The 16,166-nt window shown below is 49.7% G+C and overlaps 1 protein-coding gene across 1 annotated transcript in view; it reads left to right on the forward strand.

The window, feature by feature from the left end:
* Positions 1–12,533: 12,533 nt before the first annotated feature.
* LOC142572722 (uncharacterized) overlaps positions 12,534–16,166 on the forward strand; it is a 33,931-nt gene continuing 30,298 nt past the window's right edge. The window contains exon 1 of the mRNA XM_075682025.1: positions 12,534–13,046. Within this exon, the coding sequence (XP_075538140.1) occupies positions 12,609–13,046 (438 nt within the window). The 5' untranslated portion in view covers positions 12,534–12,608. The remainder of the gene's footprint in view (positions 13,047–16,166) is intronic.

Consider the following 16,166-nt stretch of genomic DNA (forward strand, 5'->3'; position numbering starts at 1 on the left):
CGTGTGGTATAATGTACTCTTAAGCTGCTATGTTATTCTTGAAAAAAAAAAAATGGCGACAACGAATTGGAAGCGAAAAGTATAGGGAAAGGACACTGCAGTCGAAGCTTCTAGAATTAAAATATTGCAGCCTTCGACTACCGATTCATTTCCCCGTTCTCTACCACCGCTGGGGTGCCGGACGTCGCGGTGTAACACACGTCGCGCGTATAATATTGATTTACTTGCGGCCGTGAAATGGCGTCGATATCTTCGCGAACCGGTTCCGTTCCAGGTGGCCCCTTGACCGTGGCTATACGATTGCGTCCAAGAAAAAAAAAACGCGAGAAAATAAACTTGGATATAAAATACCCATTGCAAGATGCAAGCTCATTTGTGATCGCTTACTCGGTCGTCTCGACCAAGTGCTTTTTTTATGCGGAAGCAAACATATAAATAGCGGAATGGCTCGCTACTTGCGCCTCAAGTTGGCTGCTGACTGGCGTCTCAGTTTGGCCGTCTTTTTATCGCGAAGCTACCGTCGCGGTTCGAGCAGTAGATCAGCAGCAGAGATGGTGTAGAAGCGACCGAGATCACAGTTTAGATTTTGTAGAACCAGCGCTTTAGACGGAAGCTTGTCCGTTTAAACGATGGTGCTGACTTTGAACCTGCGGCCGCATAGCAACTGTTCCCTTTCACGCAGGTTCACCTTCTTTTTGACGTCCCTCCTAAACCATTTGTTATTTTATTCCCTCGGGTTTTAGGGGAGGAGACGTCGCGGTGTCTCCACTTCGTGCTTCAACAAGCAAAGCCATAATTATGGCCGTCTCTGTCATTGATGTTATAATGACTGACTTCGCCATCTTGGTTGCTGCAAAAGTCCCTGGTAAATAAAAATGAAAGAGTCCCAGCTAAATTTGAATCTTTCTCACAATCCATCGTATCTTTGTAGCGCTGTTAATTTTTCTTCTCTTACTTTATTTATTCCTTTTTTCTCTCTCTCAAACGTTCTAGCTTTATCTCTTTCTATGGGTGAATTGTGAAACTGAGACAATGGCAGATACCTGGCGCTTCGAACCAGACCAACTGCGCGGCAAACTTGGAAATGAAGAAAACGCAAACCATCAGTGTTCGACTGCGCACAGAGCAATTCGAAGCAAAAATTGTGCGAACACCTTTTTTGGCTTATAATCTAGCAGGAAGAACGTGGAAAAACGTCGATGTTAGACTGCTAGAAAACTTATCTTTAAATAGGCGAAGGCGGTATATATGCCCGTTTTACACCTCGCTATATACAAGGCGATCATTTAGGTTTTAGAGAATTCTTTTTTTTAATTCACCCGTTGCAGATAACATAATTCTAGTCCTTCAGCTTATTTAGTCAGAAAGGCGGACATTACTCACACGAGAAATCGAATTAGTCAACTAATTGCCTTCCAAATTAATTACTTTACAAAAAGTGTGGCAATTTACTAATTGTAGCCTGTGAGCTTCCAAGGCATATCCACTTGAAGTTAAAGGGGCGGATACATGAAAAATTTCGTTCATGCGTTCTTCACTTCAAGCGTTGCGTACTGCTTCAGGAAGCACGATACACACCGCGGGATTCACATATACCCGATAAATAATTTAATAATAGCATTATTATACCGAGCGATTTCGGTTTCGATTTCTGGGCTCCGGGTGATTCTATGACGTCATAGGAGAGGGAACGCAACACGGCTTGGTCACGTGGGTCACAAAAATAGTGACGTAAAACTATGCTGTGTCGTCTTCTCGCACGCGTGCTCCGCCAGCAGAGGTCAACAACTGGCGATTCGAAGTGCATGTCGCGATTATTATAATTATTGCGAAGAGCGACAACAACGGTAAGAAAATATTGCGGCTTGTGCGAGTCGGTAATTCATTCCGAAGCGCCGTAAGCTTTAGCTTTGAAGTGAACTGGAAAAGGCCTAATGACGATATCGGCGGCGCTGAACGATCAGAGGCGGTGAGGCTGCCGTCGGTGCCAGAGTGACCACTCCTCGGTCGCTGATTGGCCGGTTCGCCGTACGGCTGCCGCACAAATTGTTGGAATCGCACCGCTGGCACGAGTTGTTGGGAACTCGGCGCTGACGCCCGTTGTTGCACCTGGGTCGCAAGCCCCAAGGGTAGCGTTGGCCTGGCGGCCTGGGGTACAACTGGAAGCATCCGAAGGTCCCGGCAAAGCATGAGTCGACTGGTAACAACAAAACAACTTGTTTATTCTAACATCGCAAAGAGTTGGCGGTCAGGTTGACCGAAGTAGAGAGACGGGAGTGCACGTTACTCAACAGAAGAAATCGGAGCCTCCTCTTGGCGTCCGGGGGCAGCTGCTTTTATACTCTCGCAGTTGAGGGCAAGAAGGAACCCCTCTATAGACGAGCACGTGACTGTGCCGCTCGGGAACAATGGGATAAGGTGGCGCAGCCGTCGTACCGGCGCCGCTGGGGCACAATGGGAAGAGAAGGTGGCTCATACGTCGTGTCGGCGCCGGTCAGACCCCCTCGCTTCACAGTTGGGGGGAGCTCCTCTCCCCGGCTGCCGCGCTTCGACAAGCGTGGGCACCAACATGCACATACACACACACACGCACCTGAAGACACGTGGCATTAGAACAGGCCTGGACGCGCTTGGCGGGGAGGCGTAGCGGCGGCGCCGAACGGGCCAAAATGTCTGCCGCTTTGAACGAAGCCCCGGCGTCCGTTGCATCCGCGCCGGCTTTACCGCGCGTCGTAGGCGAAACGTAACAGACCGCCCCGCCGGGGGAAGGAGATCCCGATGGTCAGGGGACTGCATCCGCTGTCCGGAGGGATGTCGCTCGATGATGCTCATAACCGAAGTCGGGCGTCCCTCGACGTTTCTTGAGCGCAGCGCACAGAGAAGGCCTCGTTCTCTCGTTCAGGTTCGCACGGGACACTGCAAAGTGACTTCGGGAGAGTTCACATTTTTGTTCTCGTTCCCGGCAAGCGTTAGAACTACGCTGAAACTCAACCGCTCAGTCAGCAAGCACGGCACAACCCTCACTAAGCCCTGCCAGGCTCTTTCCCCTTCTATACCACTGCCTAGTTCCTTACAGTAGTCTAGCAGCACTCAGAACGCGTCCACAAATTGGAAAATTGCACTAGAAAGCATGTCATCACTTTGAAACACTAAACAAAAGCAATATGTTAAAAATCCTGCCTCAGGAAGAAAAACATCAGTAACAAACAATTTTGAGGCTGATTCCTACGTTAGGGGCTTCGACTTAAGCCATCGGCGTTACCGTTGAGACTCCCCTTTTTGTAACGCACCTCAAAGGAATATTGTTGCAAAGCGAGGCTCCAGCGCAGGAGGCGGCCATTTTTGGGAGAGATGGTCTGCAGCCATTGGAGAGGGCAGTGATCCGTCTCAATGATAAACCTTGAGCCGGCTAGATAGCATGACAATTTCTGAACGGCCCACACGAGACATGCACACTCTTTCTCGGTGGCGCTGTACGCCTGCTCACGACTGGTCAGCTTACGACTAGCATACAGGACGGGGTGTTCTACTTCTCCATTTTCCCGTTGGCACAGTACAACGCCCATGCCTCGCTCACTAGCATCGCACTGAACAACGAACCCTTTTGTATAGTCTGGTGATCGTAGCACAGGCTGGCTTGTTAGGGCACTCTTTAGGGCGCTAAAAGCTCTTTCCTTTGTCTCGTCCCATACGACTGTTTGGGGCTCTGTTTTTCTTAGAGCATCCGTCAGGGGAGCCGCGATATCAGAGTACCTGGGGATGTACCTCTGATAGTAGCCGGCGACACCTAAGAACGACCGAATATCGGTCTTCGTGCGCGGTTGCGGGAAGTCTCGCACAGCGGCCACCTTTATTTCAGAGGGGCGGCGACGACCCTGACCAATCACGTGACCGAGGTAGACAACCTCGGCCTGTGCTAACTGGCACTTAGGAGCCTTGACTGTCAAGCCCGCTTCGCGCAGGCGGGTTAGCACTGGCCGCAAGTGTGCCATATGCTCAGACCAGGATGCGGAGAATATCGCTACGTCGTCTAAATACGGTAAAGCGAATTCTTGCTGTCCCCGCAACACTTTATCCATGAGGCTTGAAAAACAGTATGGCGCGTTCTTCAAACCAAAACTCAACACTTTAGGACGGAATGTTCCCATTGGTGAAATGAACGCCGCATACCTACTAGCCTCTTCTGTAAGTGGAACCTGCCAATAACCCCTGACAAGATCTAGGGTGGAAATAAACTGAGCGCTACTAACTTTCTCAAGGCGCTCCTCGATGTTAGGGATCGGATAAATTTGATCCTTAGTGATGGAATTAAGCCTGCGGTAGTCGACGCAAGGACGAGGTTCCTTGCCCGGTACCTCAACTAAAATCAAAGGGGAGGTATAATCACTCTCACCTGCCTCAATAACACCGAGCTGTAGCATTTTCTTTACCTCAGCCTCCATAATATCGCTCTGGCGGGGTGACACCCGATACGCCTTGGATCGTACTGGCTCTGGGGAGGTAAGTTTTATATCATGAGTAAGGACAGAAGTCCTACCAGGCCTCTCAGAGAATAGACCTTGAAACTCTTGTAAGAGCTGGTGTAGTTCGGTTTTCTGCTCAGGCGACAGCGGTGCTTTACTGATAAGGTCACTAATGACTTGACCGGTGTCTTCCCTGTTCGCCACTGAGCCTAGTCCCGGAAGCTCGACCGGAAGCTCTTCAGGAACGTTTACCATCATGCACACCACTGCTTCCCTTTGTCTATAAGGTTTGAGCAGATTACAGTGGTAAACTTGCTGTGCTTTCCGCTTTCCTGGCAGACCCACCACGTAGTTAACGTCCGACAGTTTCTGAACAATTCGTGCTGGGCCCTCCCACTGCACGTCTAGTTTGTTGTTTAGCGATGTGCGCAATATCATGACCTCATCGCCCACCTCAAAACGACGGGCCCTGGCTGTCCGATCATAATAAACCTTGGCCCTCTGCTGGGCCTTTGCCATTGCTTCACCTGACAACTCCTGTGCCCTTCTTAAGCGTTGGAGGAGCTTGAGCACGTACTCCACCACGACTGGGTCGTCGCCCCTGCCTTCCCACGATTCTCGAAGCATGCGAAGCGGAGATCGCAGCAAGCGACCGTACACCAGCTCAGCTGGCGAAAACCCCGTAGCCGCATGCGGCGCGGTCCTTAATGCAAACATCACCCCAGGCAGACACAGCTCCCAGTCAGTTTGATGTTCAAAACATAATGCTCTCAACACGCGCTTCATGACGGAGTGGAGCTTCTCAACGGAATTCGACTGTGGGTGGTACACTGAGCTGTGTAGCAGCTTTACCCCACACCTTTCGAGAAAAGTTGTCGTCAAAGCGCTAGTAAACACTGTGCCCTGATCTGATTGGATTTCCGCAGGAAAACCAACTCGCGCAAATATGGACAGTAGGTCATTGACTATCTCCACTGAGCTGAGTTCTTTAAGCGGCACTGCTTCAGGGAACTTTGTCGCTGGGCAGATCACAGTCAAAATGTGTCTGTACCCCGTGGCTGTTACCGGCAGAGGTCCCACTGTATCAATAACGAGCCGTCTAAAAGGCTCCGTAATGATAGGTACCAATCTCAACGGCGCCCTCGATTTGTCCCCTGGTTTGCCCACCCGCTGACAGGTGTCACATGTCCTCACGAAATGGTCTGCGTCCCGAAAACACCCTGGCCAATAGTACTCTTGCAAGAGACGATCCTTAGTTTTCTTAACTCCTAGGTGTCCGGACCACGAACCCCCCCGCGACAAGCGCATCATATCCTCACGATAGCATTGAGGCACGATCAGCTGATCGAACTCCACTCCCCTGCGGTCTAGATACTTCCGGTACAGGACCCCACCTCTTTCCACAAAGCGAGCATTTTTCTTGGCGATACCTTCCTTGACAATGCAGCGTATGTTTTCTAGGCTGCCATCCTTTTTTTGCTCGGCTATCAAAGCCGACCGGCTGACTTTTAGCAACCTATTAAGTCCGTCTGACGTAGGCGCGATGAGCAAATCTGCAGATAGCTCTTCTAACTTTCCCGCATCGGGAATTTCCTCTCCAGTATCTGGTGCCTTTAACGTTACAGACTCAAGTTTATTCAGTTCGGGCGTGCTCTGAATATCAGCTTGCTGCGCCTCTGACCCTTTCTCATTGTTCGATAACGTCGGCCCCGCAACTACCGCCTTTGCAGCGAGCTCCCGAACCTTCGATCTGGTTAAGGCCTGAACGCTAGCCTCACCAAACAAAAGCCCCTTCTCGCGAAGGAGGTGATCGGACCTGTTCGAAAATAGGTACGGGTACTGGGGGGGCAGCATAGATGACACTGCGGCCTCCGTCTCAAGCGCTCCGAAAGGTCCTTCAATAAGCACTTTTGCTATCGGCAGACACACGTTATGAGCTTCCACGGCTTGCTTGATCCATGCGCACTCGCCCGTGAACATATGGGGTTCTACGTAAGAGGGGTGAACTACATCCATTGTAGCTGCGGAATCGCGAAGCACTCGGCACTCTTTCCCGTTCACGAGGAGGTCTCGCATGTAAGGCTCGAGAAGCTTCATGTTCTCGTCAGTGCTGCATAATGACAAAAACACAACTTTTGGTGTTGTTTCCGGACACTGCGCCGCAAAGTGACCCGGCTTCTGGCACGTATAACAAACGCGCGCTTGCCTCGTCTCGAACCGCTTTCTGCGTTCGGCTTCGGCTGCCGCCGTCTCCTTAGGTTCGGTCGCACTGCTTTCACTCGCATCCGCACTACGTGTGTTCCCCTTGGCTCTCATGGGTGTGAACTTCGGCCTCTCAAACTTCGAGCCAAATTCACCCTTTTGTCCGTCCTTAGCTCCGCGAGCCCGACGCGTCACAAACTCCTCGGCTAGCTCAGCGGCTTTAGCCACTGTACAAACGTCTGGCCTATCCAAGACCCAGTACCGCACGTTCTCAGGTAACCGACTATAAAACTGTTCTAGCCCGAAACACTGCAGAACTTTCTCGTGGTCACCAAACGCTTTCTCTTCTTTGAGCCACTCCTGCATGTTTGACATAAGCCTGTACGCAAACTCTGTGTATGACTCACTTCTGCCTTTCTCATTTTCCCGAAACTTCCGACGGAACGCCTCCGCTGACAGCCTGTACTTTTTTAGCAGACTCGATTTCACTTTGTCGAAATCCTCTGCCTCCTCTCTATCCAAGCGAGCGACTACGTCGGCCGCCTCGCCGGGTAACAAAGTGAGCAAGCGCTGTGGCCACGTTTCCCGAGAGAACCCCTGCTTCTCGCACGTTCGCTCAAAGTTAACCAGGAACAAACCAATGTCCTCTCCAAGCTTAAACGGCCGCATCAGGTCAGTCATATTGAACAATACGCGTTCTCCTGCACCGTGTGCCTGACTTCCATTACGAGCGCGTTCCATCTCTACCTCGAGACGCTTCATTTCCAAAGCGTGTTGACGCTCTTCTTTTTCTTTCTGCTCTTTAAGTTCGCGCTCCTGTCTCTCTTTTTGCTCTTTAAGTTCGCACTCATGTCTTTTTGACCTCTCCTCAATAGTCTCAAGGCATTCCGACAGCTCGTCATCCTCAGCTTCTAACTCAAGAATAGCCCTTAGCAGTTCAGGTTTTCTGAGTTTGTCTGAGACATCCAGACCCAACTCTCTTGCAAGCTCCAGCAATTTCGGTTTGCGCAACGACTTCAAATCCATGGCTGCTCTGAATGCTGCTTTCTCTACTGCCTATTATTGTCTTGCCGCAATCTAACCCGGCAGCAACGATAACCACAATTACCAGCTCTGTTTCTGACACTAACAAAAGCCTGGCAAAGCTCAGAAGAAGAAAGTCCCGCACTCACCAAACCTCGCAGCCAAGAATTCAGCGCAGTCGTTCCGCTGCAGGCAACCAGTCATCACACAGGGCTCGTTGCACTGCTCCCGGATGGTCGTTGTGCTGCTCAGCATACAGTCAACTGCATATCTTCGCTGCTGGCCTCCGTTGTCGCGATCTCACCGCTGGCAGACAGTTGTTGGAATCGCACCGCTGGCACGAGTTGTTGGGAACTCGGCGCTGACGCCCGTTGTTGCACCTGGGTCGCAAGCCCCAAGGGTAGCGTTGGCCTGGCGGCCTGGGGTACAACTGGAAGCATCCGAAGGTCCCGGCAAAGCATGAGTCGACTCGTAACAACAAAACAACTTGTTTATTCTAACATCGCAAAGAGTTGGCGGTCAGGTTGACCGAAGTAGAGAGACGGGAGTGCACGTTACTCAACAGAAGAAATCGGAGCCTCCTCTTGGCGTCCGGGGGCAGCTGCTTTTATACTCTCGCAGTTGAGGGCAAGAAGGAACCCCTCTATAGACGAGCACGTGACTGTGCCGCTCGGGCACAATGGGATAAGGTGGCGCAGCCGTCGTACCGGCGCCGCTGGGGCACAATGGGAAGAGAAGGTGGCTCATACGTCGTGTCGGCGCCGGTCAGACCCCCTCGCTTCACAGTTGGGGGGAGCTCCTCTCCCCGGCTGCCGCGCTTCGACAAGCGTGGGCACCAACATGCACATACACACACACACGCACCTGAAGGCACGTGGCATTAGAACAGGCCTGGACGCGCTTGGCGGGGAGGCGTAGCGGCGGCGCCGAACGGGCCAAAATGTCTGCCGCTTTGAACGAAGCCCCGGCGTCCGTTGCATCCGCGCCGGCTTTACCGCGCGTCGTAGGCGAAACGTAACAAAATGGATCCCGGGCCCGTCCTCTCTACGGGAAGGAAATCTCGCCGTTCGCGAGCAAAACCACCGTCGCACGGGGGCCCGCGAACGGCAAACGGCGTGCGGCGAGTTTCCGTGCCGGTAACGTGGACGGGCCCTCACATTGAGAAAGGCCAAGCGAACGAGAGACCGCTCCGAGCTGTCGAACTATATGCGACTATGCGAGGAGAGAAGCGGACAACACGAACGCCGCATAAAGGCCTGTCCGCATGCAGTTTGCCGTTCGCGGGCCGTGTTGTCCACTTCTCTCCTCTTGTGTCCGTGTCTGCACGCCTTACCCCTTCTTTGCATTAAGAAAGGATTTCTATATGCCTGTAGCTCGGTCATAGCGGAGGCTATGCTCGGTCGCTCGGCTCAGCAGGCTCCGTAATCGGCATTTCATCGCTACTCATCAAACGTCACGTTTTCTGCTAGCGTGCTATGACGTCAATATTTTCGTTCCTCCTCTGTGACGTATACCGCGCTAGCGATGGGTCTCGACCACGATAAGGAGTTTTTAATGACTTTTTGGAGCTGAATTAAAATTATTTTGAAATGTTCGCAGCGTCCAGTACCTCGTTCTGGGTGTCCTTGAATATGGAAGCAGCCTACAACATGCTTTTTTTTGGTGTCCCAACCCCTCTAATTTCAAGAATGACACCATGTTCGGAGATACGCGCTATCGAACTCGCCGTAAGAATGCACTGCTGTTGCACTTACTTTTTTAACAGGACGCTCTTTCTTGCATTGAAGCACGAAAGTAACTGGAACGCCCGTGTATTTCGTTCCACGTCCTGAAATCTCACCGGCTACAATTCGTAAATTGCATCATGTCCTGTAATCTAAATAATTAAAATAAGTAATTAGAGCATTTTCGTCAATTAGTTGAATGTGTATTTGCGATTTCTCGTGCTATTAACGTCCGCCTCTTGGAATAATTCAGCTCAACGACAATATTTATGCTTTAGCATAAATACTGGATAATAAATAAGAACGATCGCCTTTGGCAGACATAACTGCCACCAGACTATATTTAAAAATTCCGTAAAATTCAAAAGTGATCACCCCGTGTATTCTTACTGGCCGCAAACGCCTGGCAGCGGAAACTAGCTGTTTCGTCGGGCGTTTACGAAACGGGCACCCTCACCCAAGGGTCAGTTCGGACATCGTAAAGAGCGTGGACCACGTGAATTCCGTTCTTTCTTTCTTTTTCCCCATGCATGGGAAATCGACAGACCGATGCAACGCCGTTGCATGTGAGCCAACGTAGTCCTTGTTGCCTCCCCACCATCAGCAGTGGTGGGCGCCATGCTGGACAATAATGACTACTGTTCGCTTTGTTTCTCAAGCCATAGGTGGTCCTTTACATGCAGCCTTTATCCTTTTTCTTTCGCGAAATTCCGTACATCTGTGTCCGTCGTGTGATAGAACGGCTGTGTGTGAAATGTGAAAAAAGAAAGAGAATTCGGGTGGGGGTGGGGGGGGGGGGCGCTGTGCCGAGGACGCAGCCGCATGTGGGGTACGAAAAACGTCTTGTGCGTGGTGCTGAGGATGTGTGGGCACTATACAGGGTACCGAAATGATGCAACCAAATACGCAAGCGACATCTATTCACGCATTAGAAAGGCTACATGCTTAACTCGTCATACAGCTAGTGGTGGTCCTACAGTCTAATCTTGCATTCCTTCTCGATGCCTTTTCGTAGAGGGCCCGCCGTGGTCAAAGTTGGTGGGCGCGGATTGGCATCCTTCCGTGCCCAAGCCTCTTCACGCCATTTATGGACCCTGCGTGTCGGACGAGGGGGCGCCATATAGCCGAGCAAGCGCCAAATTCCTGCAACAAATTGCCCACTTGTAAGCCGCATGTAACTCCTGATGAACACGGGTTTCAGTTTGATGCATTATCTACTATGTATGGGCTGACTGAGCTTCCTCAGACGCGACCACTCCCGCTGGGATCCACAGACTTACTGCCGAGCTGTGCCGCTTTGTCTCCCTGAACGCTGAGCGAGAGGGTAAATTTAACTCGCACTGCGTCATGCGCGACACGACAAGGATGCCCTCTGTGCACGCGACTGAAGCTAGTCTAATACACCCTGCCCATGCATGGTCGAGTAGCGATATCTTGCCTCTGCACAAGTAAGGCGGTGTAGCAAGCGGCCCCTTATATGCTGAACGAACTGAACTGAAAGACGTTGTATGTAAAAAAAAAAAAAAAGAAGGGGGGGGGGGGATACAGCTTAACGCTGACGCTGTTATCTGTGTGCTGCTGAGCGTCATTTTGTCATCTTTCTGTTTCATTCATTTCAGTTTCCTTCTCCTTGCGTTAGCTGAGCGTTTCAGGTTGTTTTTAAGTTCAAGCGGATTGCCACGCGTATATTGTAATTATATCAGCAGCAGCCCATCCTAAAAAGCCACTGAAGCACTTTTTGAAGTTGTAAGGTAACGTTCGCGGTCTCTCATGGACCGTCATGTCTGTCATAAATGCTGCCATGAACATGCAAGCTAAAAGCTAAAACTTCACGCAGCTGGAATATGCATGACGCGTTGACATACCATGGGCGCTAAAACTTAAAGCTATTACCGAACTTTTATATTCTAAACTTTTATATTACAATTCTGCAATCAGTCCTCGAAGACTGCTCAAAAAATTTGCGGGCCACACCCCCCCCCCCCCCCACCCTTTGCCTGCCTGTCACGCGACGTCACGAAAACCGCGAGACGTCCCATCTGATATGATATGTGCACACTAATTACGCATGACTAGACCTAACGAAAAAATAATAATTTCTGAATAGACGCATTTTTCGCTATTAGCTAAAATGGCGTCATTTGAGCAATGCCTATTGGTCAAACGTTTTCTGGGAGCGCCCACTTTTTGTGACGTCGCGCGGGCGCGACGTCACAAAACTGCGAAAACTCACCGCGTCAAAGCGACGTGTACGCGTTAAAGACGCATTATTATGCCGAACAAAACAATTTTTTTCTGAATAGCCAGAGACTGCCCCGTTCCGAAAGGAATAGAAGATTCTACATCAGTCGAGGCAGGGAATATATATATATATATATATATATATATATATATATATATATATATATATATATATAGTTGGAACTCCATCTTCTGCGAAGGAATCGTACACTCTCATGCCAGATTCACAAACCCGTCATCCGTATACCTTCCCGTCACCGGGACGGCAGCGGTTTCTGCCCCGAGAGCGAGTTTTCTGACCGGTTTCTCCTCAGAATACTCCCTTCTCTGCATGCAAGAACTTTGGGTCGGGATGGGAGTAAATTTTTCACTCCGACGGTTACGGACTATAAAGAACCCAGAAAGAAAAGTGCGATACTGGACGAGCGGAGGAGTAGAATTTAATGAAGCGAAAGGAGGAGAAGTCGGCCTGGAGAATGTGTCTCTGGTTTGCATGCTGCTGCTGACTGGGGTAACAAGAAGTGAGAGCGGATTTTTTCAGCAGTGTACAGCCGCTTCGCAGCTGCGCCGTAGGAAAGACGGCGGATAGATTGAAATACGGCAGAACGATATGCACTATGATTATCTCTTATGCTTCAATAAGAGTCTTTTGAATAATCTCCGCAGCCTCACTTTTTGTTTGTTATAATAAACGCACTGTCGCCATAGTAAAACACGTTAGCTTATTTTGAAGGTATGACCAGCATGGTGCCGTTACGTGGTCCTGTCTTGTCTTGTCTTGTCTTGTCTTGTGTCCACAACAGTGGCGCGTACCCACTATATGGGGGATTGGCCAAGAAGCAGGCGGTTTTCCGTATGGTTAGAAGTAGAGAGAAACTAGATTTGTATAGTGTTCTAAATTGCCAGAAAGGCATCCCTGTGGCTGGATCCCAGTGAAGTCGCCCCAAAAGAAAGAATGCTCGGCGTGTCACGCAGAGAGACGAACAAGAGGATAAAGAAGCAGCTCGTTCCACCTCACGCGCCTCACGGGGTACGTGGAACGAGCCGTTCGCGAAGCGCGTTCGACTCGGTGCTATCTCCAGCGTCTCGCCCAACCTCACTGACCGCCAATCCGAGGGGCCTTCTCGCGGCCATGTCGACGGCCAGCGACACGTCTTCGAAAGGCCGCTCTTCGTCGGACTCGCAGAAGACCGAGCCGGCCGCTGCGGAAAGCGTAACCGCCGCGGAAGTCCCAGTCTCTGCCAGCGCACTGCCGACCACTGAGAGCAAGCCCGCCGGCGGCGGGAAGAAGCGCAAGCAGCGGAGTGCCGGCCCACGACGGTTAAAGCGCACCAAGTCCAAGAAGCAACCGCGGGATGGCACCGGCGCTGACGCCGGGTCCGCGCAGTCCCAGGTACGTTGCGTCCTGTGCCAGCGTCGCTGCGACGCTCTACTGTCCCCGTTACTCCCAGAAAACCACGGTATACGCGTGCAGCCGTATACATAACGTCTTATCAGCGCTAATCGCCAGAATCAAAGATGCCGGATTTACAGAGGGCTTTTACGCTACACTTGTTCGTAAGAGAAAGTTTCAGCCAATTCCGATGCCGGACATGTCATTCGCTATAAGGCGACCGGCCAATGGCAAAGAGTACTTGCGAACGAAAAGCTTTGCGAATATGGCCCCAGATTATTCTGTACTCTGCCTTCCTAATGGCTCTTTCGAGATGGTGAAAGCAACACTAAAAATTTGGAGGACGCTTAAGTTTCGCATTTAGAAGTGGAGCGCGATAGCATTCAAAGATCCCTGGCTGCTTCTAACGTTTCCCAGCAACGGGAGCGTATGTAACCGTAATGTTTAGTGGAAAACGCTGGCCGCAAACGCTATGCACGAAGGCGAGCTTTCTGATAGAAACGCGGCCTCTTGCGCGGGCCGCGATGCGGAGGAGGCGAGCGCTATCTGTAGGTGTTGCAAGGAACCGGGCGCGCCCCTTTATGGCCTTTGAGATTTGCGCGTGCCGACGCGCGCGAATGTCGGATGCCATGGCCGCTCTATGAATGATAGAAACGCTGGAAAAAGGGTTTGTGTTTTGAGTTTCCGCGAAACAGAATTATGTTTCCTCGTATATTCAAATTACATTCCGACGCTATCATGTCTGTAGGTTATGTGTAAGTGGTACTCTACCATATTTCTGACGTATTTTACCTTGATAAACTCAATTAGTTCAGTAACTTTCTTGTGCTATATGGAGGGCCTGCGTGGTTTGATATTATATTAGCGATGGTCGACGCCGGACGCCGGGTTTTGTGCGACACGGCGCCCTTAACACTTTCGCGTTAATATCAGCTTTGAACGTGCTTTTGTGCGCCAGTCTTGGTGCTGTGCGCCAGCCTTGGTGCTGCCGCCAAGAGTTTCGCGAGCCCACTCTCTTGCAGCAGAATTCAGGATGCCCGTGCACACCGGCCGGCTACTATAGTGCACGCCACGAGACAGCAGGCTGCGAGTTCGGTCCCAACTTATTTATTACGTCCCAACGCACGCGCGGAACCAATTTCATGCGCTATATAACAGACGTGGATCTGTTCCCTGACGTTGAAATTCACTGTTGCAGAGGAGATTATGCGTTTGTCCTCTTCGGTGGCTATTCAGCGTATCTGACGCGACCGAGTGCGAATGTCACTGTCAACTCGGTGAAGTAAACAAAGCACGTTTATATTTGGTTTATAGAGGAATTATGTTGATGGTCGTAATGTACATGTATAATGTTTTAATTGTTTAAATTAATTAGCATTTCGTTCAGATTACTCGTACAAGCGTCCCATTGCTTAACGAGCGTATTTTACCAACCCTAAAGGAATTTTGTGCGTTTGTGTGCGTGTCCTGAAATAAGTCGACGTGCAAAAAAGCTAATTTTGAGGGAATTGGGATCATTTCATGGGCTTTTGTTTGGGCAAAGTTTCATCAGCATAACTTAATTGAACGATTTGCAAGAAAAAATATCATTGTGCTCTTTATGCATATCTTTCCCTGTTTGATTCCTACACACATTTAATTTCGCATGGAAATCAGCCGTAATATTCCGCAATTTTCACTTAATTTATTCCTGCTCACCTATCCTTGCCACATCATTTCTCTGTACTGCACTCTTAAGCAAAATTACACCCTTTTGCCACACGACGGTAATCGTCATCTGTCTTTTCCGCATTTTCTTTCTTTAACGCGGCGAGCCCGGTACTTTCCAGTAACGAACGGCATGCGCGTTATCAGCGTGGCATAGCATTCCCGACAAGAAAGTAGCGGGCGCGGCGTTTTCAAGAAAGGAAACGCAACCAAGGTAGATGACGATTATTGTTGTGTGGCAGAGATACACCCCAAAGGGTGTAACTTTGACTAAGAGTGTAGGACGAAACCATCATTTGCGTCATTAAAAACCACAAAGCTTGATTTGTCTACAGGAACGTTAAAACCTGGAGCCTTAATTGTCCCCCTCGGTACAAGTGTTTGCGGTGCAAGCTTAATTTCGAACGCAGTCTAAAGGCCAACGAGTGTTTAGTGAACCCGAGACTCTTGGAAGTATATGTCTGTAATGGTAGCTTATATTGACTTCTAGCATTTGCGTGTCTGCTTTGAGATAACATTTTTAAGAGAAAAGCTATTTGAATTGAATTTGAAAAGCTATGGAAATTGAATTGAGCTATCATTTTTAAGAGAAAAGCTATTTGAATTTCTTGAGCTAACATTTTTAAGAGAAAAGCTATTTGAATTGTATTAGTAAATTACGCATCTACAATGCCAAAGACAACACTGCTCTTACCATACGAGGACACCTTATAGGCCAGAAATAAGCGCAAGTGACACGTAGCCACGCCGCTTCTGAGTTCTCGCACCAGGCCGCAGTGAAGTGGCAGATTTTGAGTGCATATGCTGCGGCGTATAGTTAATTATTGTGGGTAACGGTTGACCGAACTGCATTCCAGAAGGGCCACAGACTGAACTTAGCGAGTTTCAAGGAAACTTACTGGCCACAATGACCGAAACGCGAAAAAGAAAACATTTTGAAATCCGTGACGTCACACCGACGCATTGGCTCGAGCGTTTCGGCGCGAAATATCTGGCCTCCATTTTTTTTCTCCGAATAATCAACCGACTACCGCAAAATAAGCGACAGAAGAGTTTTGAGAGAATACTTTTTATTAGTTATTGATCCGGTGTTTTTGATTAAGTGGAAGCTTTAGCTCAATTCCGACTCCGATGCCGCCTATTCAAATGCATGTACAACGCCGAAACGCTTTTGTGAGACAAGCCCTGGAACAATTTGGATGAAATTTGTTGCATTTGAGAAAAAAAAGGGTAATTTCAAGCAGCTCTAGGAACTAGAATTTTGATTTAGGAGATTAAACATTTTGACAAGGTTGCCGAAAATTGGTAAGTTTAAAAATAATGGCAGCACGAAGTTTACAAATCCGCAACTCTGCAGCAAAAAGATACCGCAAATCTGTTATCTGCATCTAAAGCGGACAAACATGATGTGCT

The sequence above is a fragment of the Dermacentor variabilis genome, chromosome 2, assembly GCF_050947875.1.
Source record: "Dermacentor variabilis isolate Ectoservices chromosome 2, ASM5094787v1, whole genome shotgun sequence".
Classification (NCBI taxonomy): domain Eukaryota; kingdom Metazoa; phylum Arthropoda; class Arachnida; order Ixodida; family Ixodidae; genus Dermacentor; species Dermacentor variabilis.